General features: G+C 48.4%; 3 protein-coding genes; all 3 read right to left on the minus strand.

Moving 5' to 3' along the window:
• Positions 1-5637: 5637 nt before the first annotated feature.
• GSTUM_00001262001 (uncharacterized protein) lies at positions 5638-7596 on the minus strand (the record flags this gene model as incomplete). The annotated part of the gene is made up of 1 exon (XM_002838628.1): positions 5638-7596. The coding sequence occupies one exon, from the start codon at positions 7594-7596 to the stop codon at positions 5638-5640; it is 1959 nt and encodes a 652-aa protein (XP_002838674.1).
• Positions 7597-12026: 4430 nt separating this feature from the next.
• Positions 12027-12771, minus strand: GSTUM_00001263001 (uncharacterized protein; the record flags this gene model as incomplete). XM_002838629.2 has 4 exons in its annotated part: positions 12027-12393; positions 12462-12529; positions 12617-12673; positions 12751-12771. 4 exons carry the CDS (start codon positions 12769-12771, stop codon positions 12201-12203), a joined length of 339 nt encoding a protein of 112 aa, XP_002838675.1. The 3' UTR covers positions 12027-12200.
• Positions 12772-13009: 238 nt separating this feature from the next.
• On the minus strand, positions 13010-14435 carry GSTUM_00001264001 (uncharacterized protein; the record flags this gene model as incomplete). XM_002838630.2 has 5 exons in its annotated part: positions 13010-13421; positions 13483-13731; positions 13785-13824; positions 13861-14333; positions 14395-14435. Coding segments are annotated over 5 exons (957 nt in total), but the record flags the coding sequence as incomplete, so codon positions are not given.
• Between the last annotated feature and the right edge of the window lie 58 nt (positions 14436-14493).

Below are 14493 nucleotides of genomic sequence, written 5' to 3' on the forward strand. Positions count from 1 at the left end.
AAATACTCAAGAGACTTAGCACTCGGTCTTCCATTGTTAAAGGGAAGTGCCGGTTCTACCCCAAAGCGACGAGAATCGGATTAGTCGGAGAAAACCTGGGGCATGGAAGCTGGGCACTTGCAGGCACTGGTTTCAGGGATATAATATCTTGGGTTGGTAAAGGCGTTTGGGCAGTATGCGTTGAAAAAAAGAGCTGACTTGAGCCAACCACTGGAGATTGCTTCTAGTTCAGTTACCAATTGAACTGGTGGGACAGCAACATTAGCTGCGTCCTTTTTTTTTGGCTTAAACGTTACAGGCACCTGAGAAGGTGCCGGGGGAACTGCTACAAGATCTCAGTCTGTGGTACAAATAAAATCCGCGTGTTGCACCTAGACTGTTATTTGATACTGGGAAGAAAGCATTGTCTATTGGGGATAATCTGTTACCTGCCAGGCTACTCTATAGTTCTCGAGTACGAGCCACAGATGGAATCAATACTAGATATTGCATTATATCAAACATCGAAAAGGGGCTGACTTGAGTCGCCACGGGGCTTGAATTTATTTGGACTTGCCAACCGGGTTGGATCGGTTGCGCCATGAAAGTTCTCTGAGGTGCCCTACTGGGCATAAGAGTTGAACACTCCCCCTTGGATGTAGTGTGCCGGGTGGCCGTAGGTGTGGTGCATGCTCTCATTCAGAAACTAGCATAAGCTTGTTCCCCAACAATTCGGTTTAAGGAAAATTTCTTGAGTCTCCCACCTTAAATGCTATTCGCTTCCTAGTATTGTCGGGTGCGCTGGGAACAATGTTTTAGAATTAAAAACTCAAAATGTTGCTAGTTGCACATTTCTTTCCATCTACACAGCAACCAGTCCACCCGGTAGGACATCTAGAGAAGGGTGAGGGCACAAATTTCGATGATATGATACCAACAAGGTAATTCTGTATCTTGACTGTCATCAGTGTTCCCAACGGGCCAGGTAGGCCAGGCCGAAGGAAAGCCGGGCCTGGCCTACGAGAATTCCTCAGGATCTAGCCTGGCCGGAACCTATAGGCCTCGAGGTGCCTGAGCCGGGCCTGGCCAGGCCTACTGATAGGCTGTATAGGCTTTGTACTACCTGCCTTTTGAAGCTTGCTTAGCCAGATGTTTGCTTCCCTTTTTTTTAACTTCTGTTCAACATGACTTGTGTTCTCCCAAGCTTTCACCTGCCCAGCGAATTCTCTCCATGAATTAATACTCGGTCCGGTAGTAGCTCCTGTTCCAAATGATTTATTTCTAGTGGAAAGGACAAGTTAAAACCCCTGGCAAACTATAGGTAGCCACACATATTCTCGTGAGAGAACCAAATCTAAACCTCGTACAAGCTCCCTAGGAGGAAGAAAAAAAAAACAATGAAAAAATTTAATGAAAGAAACCAAATGCGAAGTATTTGGGAAACTTTTTCTAAATTTGACACCATGGTTTCCATGACAACAGTTTTTCAATGCCAAGGGTCCGGCATATAGGCGCCCACCAAGCCTGATAGGCTTCCTTAGGCTGATGGAATTCGTCCTATATCGGCCTAGGCCATTCCTCATAGTGGCCTGCCTTGGCCCGGCCGACGGCCTACCAGTGGCCTGGCCCGTTGGGAACACTGACTCTCATTGACTTACGGATTGCAAAACCTAGTGCTGCTCAAACAGTGGGGGAGCCGTCGGCCTTTAACCTACCTGAGCTAACATTATGCAGTCTATATTGAATAGCAAGGCAAGAAGGTCATTAGTTTTTCTTTTATTTTTTCTTTCCATTATTGGATTAAGATGCTCGGTAATAGTTGGTATAGCTACAAATTCGGCCATTCTCTGATCTTAATGTGTCCTTCTCCCGCACATTATTGGGTCACTACAGCTTGTTGTCCCGTTTCCGTATGATCTCTTTGACAAACGAGATCGCTTCCGAAAAGCTCACGGCTCTCCTATCCACGATAGGTGCTTGATATAGATTTTGGAAGATCATCGGAGGTGGGATGTGGGGAACCTCAACATCGTCATAATGTTATGTTATCGATTTCCCCCATACCTCATGACCAAAAAAGCAACACAATTCAGTCCATTAGAATCAGCCAAGCCTCTGCAAAGGTTACCGCAGAGATATCTATTCTACTATTGTAGGAATGATGCGGGGACGAGAGATGCACGACCAGTAGTGTCAGCTCCCTTCTAACACTGGAAGGGAATGTGAGGTATTATGACAATGCCGAATGGAACTGAGAAAATGTGGCAAATCCTCGATCTGTGTTCTTCAGACCTGTGTTCTGCTGGAAGCCTATTGATAACTGTAAGGGTTGTAATTACTCAGTTACTCGGTAAGTCAGTCCCGCTTCTACATTTGTTGATGCTAGCTAAGCGGGAGGTGGTACCTTCAGAGTAATCATCACAGTGTCTGTGATCGTGTGAGATGATTATTTCCGTGGATGGTTCCAATAGAAACTATTACACCCATATCCACTCGACAGCGACGCTTTTGGAATTAAGGTTGGTCCAACACTTTTCCGGGACAGTCTGATCACAGTGGGGCTTTCAGTAGAGTATTGGTTCGTTCTCATGCAAGGTGGCTCCTACCTGCTGTCTTTCAGAACTCTATCTTAGCAGATGATTATCATGTTGCCTAAGTCCCATTTGTCGTTTGAGAGAGCCAAGCTCTATAAATCTCCCTGAAGTTCCTCTCACCTTTAGATCCATAATCATACATCACTCATCTACACCATCTATTGAACTCATATAATACTCGGAAATTTTCAGTGAGCTGCCCTCTAAAAACCCATAACTATGGCTCCTTCAAGCAATGAATGGTCCCGCCTCCGATTGATTATCATCGGACGTGCAAAGGGCACTGTGTTCCCCTACGAAAACGACAAAGTCACCCGCTCTATAAGGTACGAATAATTCTTCCATGAATTTGAGCCCCATAACCCATACCCCGAATATATCCTCGAGGCAGCAGACCGCGAATTGGACCAGCTCATATCGATCCTCGAAAAAGAGGGGGTCAAATTCCAGAGAGCTCGGGACGTCGACTGGAACAAGGTCGGAGGATACACTGGCTCTATGGGAAGAGACGTCCTTATGGTAGTCGGCAACCATGTGATTGAAGCTCCATAAGTTACTCATGGAGCTGCCGGAGGCAAGAAATCGAACTCGATTTCGGCCATATCCTTGCCGACTTAGAGAAGGACTCTAGGGTCTGGGTTTTCAGAGCTGAGTTTCCAGAAGGTCGAGATATCATACCATCTTCGACGACGATAATGAAGGAATTGAGTCCCCCTTAGCCATCAACAACTCGCGCCTAGCATTCAACACCGCCGACTTCATCCATGTTGGAAAGACACTCATCGGTCAGCTTAGCCATGTCACAAATATAGCAGGTGTCAATTACCTAGGCGAACGTCTACCAGAAGGATATGGCATTCAGATTGTCGAGACCAATGACGCCTCAGCCATGCACATCGATGCTACACTCTGTGCACTCCGCAGGGGGCTGCTACTCTACCAACCGAGAAAATGCGCCCACGAGAACTTGTCAAGTCCTCAAGTGTTCAAGGGATGGGAAATCCTTCCTTTTCCCATCATGCCAAAGCACAGCACCGAGCCACCACTATTCATGGCCAGCGCCTGGCTCATTATGAACCTTCTCTCCGTCACCGGCGGAAAAGTCATCATCGAGGAGAATGACACAAAGTTCGGAGAATGACTCAAGACTAAAGGGATGGAGCCCATGTACTGTCCCTTCTGACATGTTCATAGTATCGGTGGATCTTTCCACTGCGCCACTGTCGATTTGGTTAGAGACGATGATGACGGCGATTTGACTTCTGCCCCCACCCCCACCCCAACTACCAACAGACACACTAGCGGGAATACCGACAGCCGCACCAACGGTGTTAACGCAGCAAACGGTGCTGAGCCGAACGGTGCTAATTCGAACGGCACTTGAATAGAGCTCTTTCTATCTTCCGTTTATCTAAACCGTGGGTAATCGGGGGGAGATGGGTTTTGGGTTTAGGCTCTTATTTCCACTTTTATTCTTGCTGGACTTTCTCTTCTATTACGGATGGGTGGACGGGGGTAGGGGATATTTCGGGCCGGAATAAAAAGCGAAGACTTTTACTCTTTATGAAGAAAACCACATACTAGTGGTGTTTCAAATGAGAATTATTAGTGTTCTTTCATAATAGCATCGAGACGGCACCCATGTGACGAAAGTGCCCGAAACTCCAACACCGCACGATCTAGAGAATACCAGAGTTCGCAGTGATATATGCGTATAGTGGATGCATACCCCATGAAACGTCCACTTCCCCGAGCAATTAGAGCGAAACAAATACCAGTATCGTAATTCAAAACACAAAAAAATCACCCATTACATCCCGCTCCCCAATGAGTCCCCATAGGCCACTTGTCAAAAAAGGTTCACGCCACTAACCTTGCCCCCCCTCCCCGACCCAATCACCACGATCCACGAACTTTCATAACCAATCACTCGTCGGGGGTCCCAATCTCCACACCACTCACCATCCGGGAAACACAGAACCCAAGAGATAACCCGCTCCCCCCAAGACCCCTATTCTATGATACCCACGATACCACTCCACTCCTAAATCGTAAATACCCAACCCCTCTCAATCGATCATGATACCTCGCCCGGGATCCACCCGCACGCCCCTCCGGCCGCCAACTCGCGGCCCTGTATGGATACTGCACTCACTCACTCGTCTCTGCCAAGAATACCTCCGCCACCCGATATCTGCTCACCAAATAAACCCCCGGCCGACTGAGGTATTCTCGGCAAATACTAGTGAGTACTGTACACGACCATATGGGGCGTTACGGAAGAATTCTCATCCCATCACACGGTATAACCCGTACCGCATCGTACCTCTCTAAAATCCCCCACACCTTAGGGTGGAATGGGGGGGGGGCTGAGCCGCTTTGTAATAATTATAATTAATTGTTCGGGCACTGGTGTGTTGCTTGTGTGAGTGAGAAATCGGATCGGGGTTTGTAAGCTTATCCCGTAGGATGCGTTTGAAGGATTATTTTCTGCGGGGGTCGGGTGTAATACCGGTATTGTATCATACGTGGGGGTTAGAACCTTGAATGATGACTTACTCGTAGTGTAATAAAAAAAAGAAAAATTATTGGCAGCGAGTGAGATTGTGTGATAGATATTTATTGTTGGGGGAATATACAGATTGGGGAGAACTCATCTAGCGAATAGATGCATAGATAGTTAGATAGGAAAGGAGAAGGAGAAGAGGAAGGAGAGGAAAGTTAATAATTCAGAAATGCAAAAGAAACCCCGGAAAACGCCGTATTCTTCCTGTACAGTACATATATATACAAAAAAATCTCCCCACGATATAACTAAACTCTCGCACCCTTGAGTACCCGCACTATCAAATCCCCATACGCGCCCTTCTTTATTTCACCGCCGATCCTCTCGGCGGGGTCTTTCCCATACTTTGCTTTGTACGCTGCCTTCACGGCGCGGAGGTGGTCCTGGTCGTAATGTAGTCTCACGGCGCGTGCGATGAGCCTAGCATCCTGAACTCGCAGTATGCCGATTGTGTCGTGTAGGAGTTTCGCATCCCGTGCTGGTCTCGAGGAGGCGCAGCTAAGTGCGTGAATAATAGCGTACTCCTGCTCCAGTTAACAAAAAAGCACTTGTAAAAGCAAAAAAAATAAGCAGGCGTACCAAATTATTCGGCCAAGCTCCCCCCTTTCCCACGACCACCCTCTCCCTTGCCGCCACAACGTCCACGAGCTCGCGCGCATGCCTCTCCCTAAACCTGCTACACAAATCCCTCAAGAAGCCATCGCTCCTGCGGATCACAACTTCCAGCAGGAGTCGTTGATCGAGATACTTGACCCCACCACCCCCTTCCCCAACGGCATACAGGTCCTCCACATGTGCCACGATCTCCTCTCCCCTTTTGGCCCCGAGGATCTCGTCCTCCTCGTCGCGATCGCACTTCATCAGTCGACTCGCCGCGCGGCCGAAGGCGGCGCCGGTGGTTCCGACGGGGTATAGTTCCGCCAAGGCATCGCGGATGTTCCAACCGTTGTTCAGTTCGGCGAAGGTGTCCTTGAGAAGCCGGAGTTCGCGCGGGGATTTGCCAAAGATGATCTCCGCTAATAGTTTGTCGTCAGGTGGGATTTGTGTGCGTGTGTGGCGGGGACCGAGGGGGCAGCAGTACGTGCTTAGCCATTCCGCCTCCCCGCGGTGAGGGCCAGAGAGTAGTTTCAGGAGGAGGAGTCTGTGCGGGCCCGTGGTCTGGGTGCGGATTTTAGTGCTGAGGCATATACCCTGGTTGCTCGGGAGGGATGAGAAGGCTCGGTCGAGGTCCGGCAGGTTAGAGGGTTGAAGAGCTATCTTTGCAGCGGTCTTGTTCAGCAGGTATGGGATTTTGCGGGTTTTGGTGTATTGGTTTAGGGCGGTGGTTAGTGTTGCGCAGTCCAGTGTTGGGTCGTATGCGACTGGACTCCTCGGTGTTGAAGCTGAGGAGCGGGAGGAGCAGGAAGAGGAGGCAGTGGAGGAGTGCCCTCTTGAGAGAAGTGTGGGTGAGGATGACGCAGTGGAAAGATTGCTAGAGTAAGACCTTAGACCATGGGGGAGGGTCGACGTAGGCGGGGAGCCAACCCCGAGAATTTTCGCCGCTCTCCGTGCTAACACTGGCACACACGGTGTGCTCGTCGATCCCCGGGAGCGTGGCGGGGGCGAGGTTGGCGATCCACCTACTCCCGTTGTGAGGGAGTTTGTGACTAGAGACCAAGCCGCCCGCAGCCTGACCGGAGAGCTCGGTGTTGAGACCGCCTTTCGCGCGGGGGTGACGGGTCGTGCTCGGGGATTTTCAAAGTATGAATCCCACGGCGACGGGTGACCTGTCGTGCCGGCACTCGAATGTGATCTTTGATGGGCTATCTCTGGCACACTGGCCAACTGGAATGGGGTTGTAGGGCCAGGTGGGGCCCTCGTCACTGCCGGATACAAAAGAGATTCCTGGGTCACGAGTGCAGGAGCCGAAGTGTTCCCGAAATCCCGAAATAGGTGAGGAGGGTGTAGTGCTTCCGGCACTGGTGAGAGGTTAACAGGAGATAATTCATAGTCAGGCGTAGTGCTAGCGGAGGAGCTCAAGCTCCCCTCCCCCCCGAAAGACAAGCTTTGGCAAGCTCCCAAGCCCGACGAAGTTGGGGATGACACGATATATGGCGTCAGAACCATTGTTTCCGAGTCGTCCGAAGAGACCGACGTAAGTGAGTATAATGAAGAACCTTCATCATTTCCCTGGGTTGACCACCTTTCATCCCCCCTCACATCTTGTCTTCTGAAAGACGTCTGAAGCTGCAAATAAAGCGCTGGCTCCTCCTTTTTACCCCTCTCCCATCCCACATTCATTCCTAACTCCTGCGTCGAGAATTTAACCTTTGGAACCCCCCTATAGAGGTCACCGCCCTTTGATCGGGATGCCGGAGGAATATCTGGAGACATTGAAACGAGTGATAGGTCAAGCTCCATATTCTCCCAAATGTCGATAAAGTCTTGAATTGTTTCGTCACAAAGGTCAACGGGCATCTTCACTCTCGTTTCCCTAAGTGTATTAAACTTGGGGGTCCTTTGAATAGTGCAGTCCTTTAAGTATTGGGGGGGTGAGAGGGTTGATTGGTTTTATCGTAATCCAGGAAACCAGTCCCGTAGCGTGTGCGCCAACCCGTAAGCAAGCAAACAGGCAAGCAAGTAGAAAAGCAGAAAAGGGAAAGTAATATTTAAAATGAAGGGGTAAGCTGAACAAATTCAACTGAGCAAGCTCAATTTCCAAAAAAGATTCCTAAGTCCGCACGTTCATTGACGGGGAGGATGTCAGCTATGATATACAATTGAATCAATTCCACTTAACTGCCGTTCCCTCATGTCTCTCTTTTTTTTTTTTTTTTTTTTCCTTTCTCCATGATGTTACGATATATATTCATCGAGTGGAATCTTTTACGGGCGGCCGTACAAGCTAACACAGCATGCCGGCCAAAGTTTTGGTCCCCGGATATGATACACTCGCAAACGGGGGGGGATAGAACAGAAACCCAAGTGCCGTTTATTCCATACCACAAAACGTTAAAACCTCCACCTCCACAAGCACCATTTCATACTGTACGACAAGCCGTAGACTACATATAGTACCCAATCAGCCAAATAAGCGCCCGCAAGCAACCACTAACGGGAACTGTTGTACTACCACCGCATCGTTGTAATACAAGTACTGTACAAGGGAGGAGGCTCACCAAAGAAAATAAATAAAAAGGAAAAAAAGGAAAAAGGATGTTTCATTTCGTTCTATCCGCTTTTCCCATTTCCGCACCCCCCCCCTTCCTAGAGCACTTGTCCACGGATCTGGGCTAAGTGACTTACATACAGGACTAGTATTCGCCGCGATGCGATCGTATTTGGATTATACGATATTCGATTTATTATTATCCCACGATACGGACGCTGAATTACATGGGTAACTCAATTAATCTTAATCTGTCTGTGAGCTGTGCTATGACAGACAATGGTTAGAAAGAAACAAAGAAGGAAGGAAGGAAGGAAGGATGCGGGAAGCAAGAATAGCCATTACCAGTTTTCCCCTCGCGGAGAGGAATCGTCTCACCGCCCCCACCAGCCTTGGCGGTAGTGGCTGTGATGATGGTGATGATGATGATGGTGATAATGATATGACAGAGAAGGGATGAAGGGAGCTCGTATGCACTTAACGTAGCGCACTGTATAGGTTGCATAAAATGCGATGAGTTGGTTGCTTCCATGGATATCTTTAGGAGTTCTTATCTGCTTATTCATACAGCGGCTACTTGAACGCCTCACGGCCAGAGTTCGGGTAAGCCGATGGCGGGAGAGAGCGGGAAAAGAAACGCAGACGCCATATCATGTCCCACCAGAAGAAGTAGAAGTAAGGACGGGAAGTTGAACTGTGAGAAGAAGAAAAAATCCCAAGTGATTATTTTTGTCATCTAGAACTATTGAAATAACCTCTAATTAGAAAGGGGAGTTTCGGCGAGTTAGCACAATACCGGTACCGGCATTGTTAATGTACAGTACAATACGAGCACAGCAAAGTACTGTACTAGCACTGTACAGTACAGCACATGGATCCATAGCGGTAGGCGGCTATCGCAAGAGCCCACAAGTACGATACTGTATTGATCTAGACTAAAGTGGTCAGTCCTACCACATCGGTCAGTACTTGCGGACTCTTTCAATAGCCGCTATGGGATGATGCACCGGCACTGTACGGCAACTTAGTACCGCACCGCACTGCCTCAAACAAAGCATCCAGCCTTGCGAAAGTTTAAAAAATGCCCGATTGCAACACGGGGAAAATGATCTTGCATATTAGCAACACAAAGTCCCCTACGCCTAACATAACCGGCACTCTATCTATTATAATATACAAGTATTACCGGTACAGTACAGTACAGTACACGGTAATTTGACCTCACCCACTCTGAATTACCGGTTTTCAACCCCCCCCCCCAGTACTATACTGAGCAGGCACCGTCACAAGTATCCGGTGTGAGGCAAAATCATCTGTCTAAATCTGAGGGTCCACACTGAAATCCAAACTCAAATGATTTGGTATTGCACCTCGCGAAAATGGGAGGCAGGACGAGTACCGTGCCACGATGGATCGGCTATCATGCTGCTACCGTTCTACAATCTAGGCCCTTTTTTTTCCTTTCTTTTTCCTCATGTTTAAGAGTAGACGGTAGATCATATTTCTGCAGCCCGTGGCGGAGCACGGGAAGGTGCCGTGGGGAGCACAGTGCCCGTTGTATTAGTCCTTGCACCTCACATCTTTCAGGAACTCATGCAGACACAAGTAAGCATTATATCCCCGAGTCAGCCAACCAAGCTTCCTACTAGTGCTATCTCCTGTCCTGTTGCAATGATTCAAGTTTTGGACCTACAAGCTGTTTCTCCGCTCATTAATGCGGGGACGCCATCCGCCCCACGTCTCATCCAGAGAAGCAAACCATGAAAACCCCTGACCCACTATGCTGTGCTGTTTCATGACTTTTTTCCTTTCCTTCTGCTCTTTGGAGAGAATATTTGCCCTCCCTGCATTATTCCCCTTCCTTGTCGGAGGTGAGTGGGAGGGAGAGAGGGAGAAAGGGTACGTATGGAAGAGAATGTGGAAGATCAGAGAAGGGCTATACCCGCCAAAACGTACAAGTGCTCTTCTATAACAAACCTTCCGACTATCTTTTCCCCTGGCATGGGGAATGTGGGGATAGAGGAGAGAGGGAGAGAGGCAGCCCTCCTTCCGTCCACGTTCTGGGAAACAATCCTATGGTACGATGGACTGATACCACTACTACTGCCACGACATTGCACTACCATTGAGTTCTCACCCGCTCTCAAGTTCCCGGGATATTGAAACAACCATAACAGAGCAAAAACCAGGGTAGATTCAGCACACCAAAATAAGCTACAATACAAATTAAATTTTTGTGGAAAAAAAAAAAAAAAACATCCGCTGCATATCACACTCAAACGAGTTCCTTCGACAATAAACGCCCCTCGCTATGCGTGCCGTGCATACCACGATATATCACGCAACACAGATCATCCCTGCTTCTCCACTCCTCCACCCCCCGCTCCTATACCGCCCCCGCCCCATCGACATTCCTCTAACCCAGGCCAAAACGTGATCACCGTTTACAATAACCCCCACCCTCACCGCACAGGGCACCAACCATCGACCACCGCCAGAAAAACTACTATTATTAGTATTACATCGCGCAGCGAATACTGTGGCCTCCGCGCGGCGCTCGAGCGTAAGGACCTGACAAGGCGATACAGCCCAATTTTTTATTCCCGTTTTATGGCACCGGCAGAGCATGGAGCTCTCTCGGCACGGCGCACAAGAACAAACAAGCAAGCAAGCAAGTTGGTAAGGCAAATGGCACGATGCTTGACTCGAAATCGTGAATATATTTGTAATGAATCCTGCAGGGTAGACGGTAGTTTGCGGTTGGGGGCTTTTGATGCCTTACGAGTTATGGTGCCCCACAGGGAGGGAGGGAAGTTTACTCGAGTGGTTTGGGGGCGATGCGCAGGTATGGCTATGGCCGATGTCATATCATCGTATTGATGCCTTGAGAGGAGCGGTAGAGGGTAGATATGGCAGATATGATACGCAGCCACCAGCACCTCCGTCTCCTCTCCGGGCTGGATAAAACATATGATACCTACCCCGTCAGCTTGGTGAAAGTTAACCCCTTACTTCCTAGCTTATGACGCTTCAGTCGTACTGTGCTATCATACTATCATACCCCCATCCGGAACCTAGTGACAGCACTTTTCACTGAAACATCAGATCGAGACGTTCACATGCAATCACTCGCCTACTTCAAGAGAAAGAAAAAAAAGCATTTCCCCTCCCCTTCCACTACTACTCTCCATACCCTCTCCCCCCAAAAAAAAACCTCTGCTTGTGCTTGTCCTCCCCCAAGTCTTGGTACAGTACTCATCCTTTCAATACACGCCTTCCTACCTATTCGAGCCGAATACGCAATCCGATAAGACCTGCTAGTACATCGGCGCTTCCAGTAGTAATAGCAACAGGGGTCAAGATGACGCCCGGACCTTTGTGGTCACTTGTAGCGTAAAGTATTACCGGTATATCGCACAGGTCTTGAGCCCCCATTCGAGACAGCGGCCCCCAAGTTGGGGGCCCGAGGAAGTCGAATATGGAAACCACCACGGTGTTTCTTCAAGCGAATCGCCCGTTCGGTTAGTGCCGGCGGAGGTAGGTAGAAAAGGGGAGAGCATCTGGATCCGGCGATTTTGCCATAGTGAATCGGGGAGTTATGTTGGCAGAGATGAAGCTCCGGTAGGCAGGAGGATGGATTCGTTTGTGTTAAATTCTGTAGAATATTTGGTGGTGAATTTGGTGCCGAATTACCGTAGTTCAGTGAACCCACCCCAACTACATTAGACCCCCAAAAAAATCCCACAAATGAACTCTGCACCAGCCATCCATCAATTCTAAAGCATCACAACATAACAACCTGGATATCACATCGCATCCCACTCCCAAGGCCACCCAAGACTTCACTATCGTTGTCGCAATCCTTTAGGATACATCACTAACACCCTCTTTCCCCCGTTCCTTTTTCCCCAAACTAAACCTCAAGATTAATAGCCTTGCCAAACTTCGCATAAAGCTCAACCTTAAGACTGCTCATAACCACTTCATTGGCCTCCATCTTCTCTACAATTTCCTCGACTCCCTTTCCAACCTCTTCTTTATTCGCTTCGAGCAGCTGCATGACCTCCTCGAGCGGGAGATGAAGGAACGAGTCGCCAATTTTGTACCTAGCGCAATCAGAATTAGTTCTTGGGTTCGCTGGTGTCGTAAAATAGCGGGGGGGGGGTGAGAAAACGGTATCAAGTCATCATCATCCGCAAGTTCTAGTTCGTTAGAGACGTCTTCAATGTACTCCTTTTCTTGCTATACTCCGGAAAATCAATCGGTCAGTTAAATTTTTTTCCTCGCTCTGCCAAGCGAAAAATTCAGAACTGGATGCGGGCAAAGTACGCTCTTCTTCTCAAGCTCGTCTTTCAAAAGTCCCTGCTTCTGGTGTAGCGTTGAGAACTTGTTAATACGGTCTTGGTCTTCCCGGGTTACCGCTACATCGGTCGTGGATTCGTCCTCACGAGAGAGCTTCCCACCGAATTAGCTGTCATGTCCATTTTTTCCGAGCAACCATTATGGGAAAGAAGATTCACCATTCGTCGATTCATGATTGCGGTGGTGATGGGCGGGTGGGAGTTTACTCCGTCCGTTGAACAAACTCAAGAATACCAGTAGATCTTTGGTGGGGTCTGCGAATTTAAAGTGGGATGGAGTACGCACAGACCCCGCTCGTAGAGCCGCAAAGAAATCGCAAACGCCTCACTTTTTTCCTAACAGCCACCCCGCGAATATTGATGGAATACAATGAAGTATTAGGTAAATTCAATATAAGCCTCCAGCCATTATCCCACCTCTCTCCACTCATTCAAATGCCACAGAATATAGGTATGTACTAGTACCAAATGCAAGGTATAACATCCACAAAACAAAAAAAGTTTAATCCAACAAAAAGTAAAACGCCAGTCACCCCATTGTGCAGTCGGTGAAACTTCCCCCCGATTTCTTAATATCATTTTTATCCTCCTTTTGAAATTGACTTTTCTAATCAATCGCTTACTCTGACTTGACAGGCCCGTTAGGTCCATAGATGAGCTCTGTCCCAAAAACTTTGTCCCAGATCTTGCTTGTGACTCCAAAGCCCTTTTGATAGTCTGCGAAATGATGCTGTAGGTGGTACTTCTTGAGTTCGCGATAGTATGATGGAAGTCTACTCCTAATGTTAGTATAGTCCAATAAAGTCCATCAAAGGCTAGTAGAGAGAAACGTACGATTTATGATGCAAGAAGTAATGGGTGAGGTCGTAACAGACGTAGCCAAAGATACCGCCGCAGAATACGATAGTACCGACATACCAGTTGAACGCGAAGACAGTATGAGCCAAGTGCCAGAAAGGTGTAGCAAGAGCCAAGAAGAGTGTTGGCGGCATGACAAGACGAAGCTTGTCCATGGGAAGGTAGTGGTGAATTCCATGAAGAAGGAAGTGCACCGTAATCGCTACGCGATTGTCAGGCATTTTCCTGGATCCCGGTAAGTAAAAACACCTACAGAATTTGGGAGAATGCAAACGTACTTATCAATGTGGAACAAACACCTATGCAACATATACTCAACTAAGGTCCAAAGAAAAAGCCCAAACCCAAACAAACCAGCTGCAGTCCAATTATTCGGCAATCCCTTGCTGGCTTCGTACGTCCCGTAGGCGACACAAGGAAGCCAAATAGACGGCACAACATACCACGGCGTCTTACTCAGTGGCTCCAGAAAATTTCCGAACAACGGAGCTGACTCGCCGCCCTTGTAATGCCGAGGCCTGTGGACTTGCTCAAGATAGAACTCCTTACTGAACCCTCCATTCCACACCTGCATAAACAAAGGCCGATTGAGGTCAAGGAACTTGTGTACCTTGTAGTCTGTCGCGATATCAGTCGGGATCGAGAGTTCTTCCTCTGAAGACACTCCGGTCAATGAGCATGTGGTGGCGGGTGTACCAGGCGGGGATGGCGGCCTTGAACCCTCCAGAAAGCCAACGAGGTAGTCGTCGAGAATTTCGTAGGCAGATTCCGAATGTCTGTGGGAGATCTCGTCAACGAGAATCTCTGCAACGTCTTTCCCGGCATAGCTATGAAACCCCGCGTTAGAACACCAATAGCCACCCGTAAGGATTATGATATAAAGCCTACTCAAGAATCACATCTTCACCACCAGGATGATTCCCCAGAAACTGCGTAACATCGTACACTTTGCTGCCACTGATGGAGGGATGGAGCTCTCGCTAATTA

This window comes from Tuber melanosporum (genome assembly GCF_000151645.1).
Source record: "Tuber melanosporum whole genome shotgun sequence assembly, scaffold_268, strain Mel28".
NCBI classification, from domain to species: Eukaryota; Fungi; Ascomycota; class Pezizomycetes; order Pezizales; family Tuberaceae; genus Tuber; species Tuber melanosporum.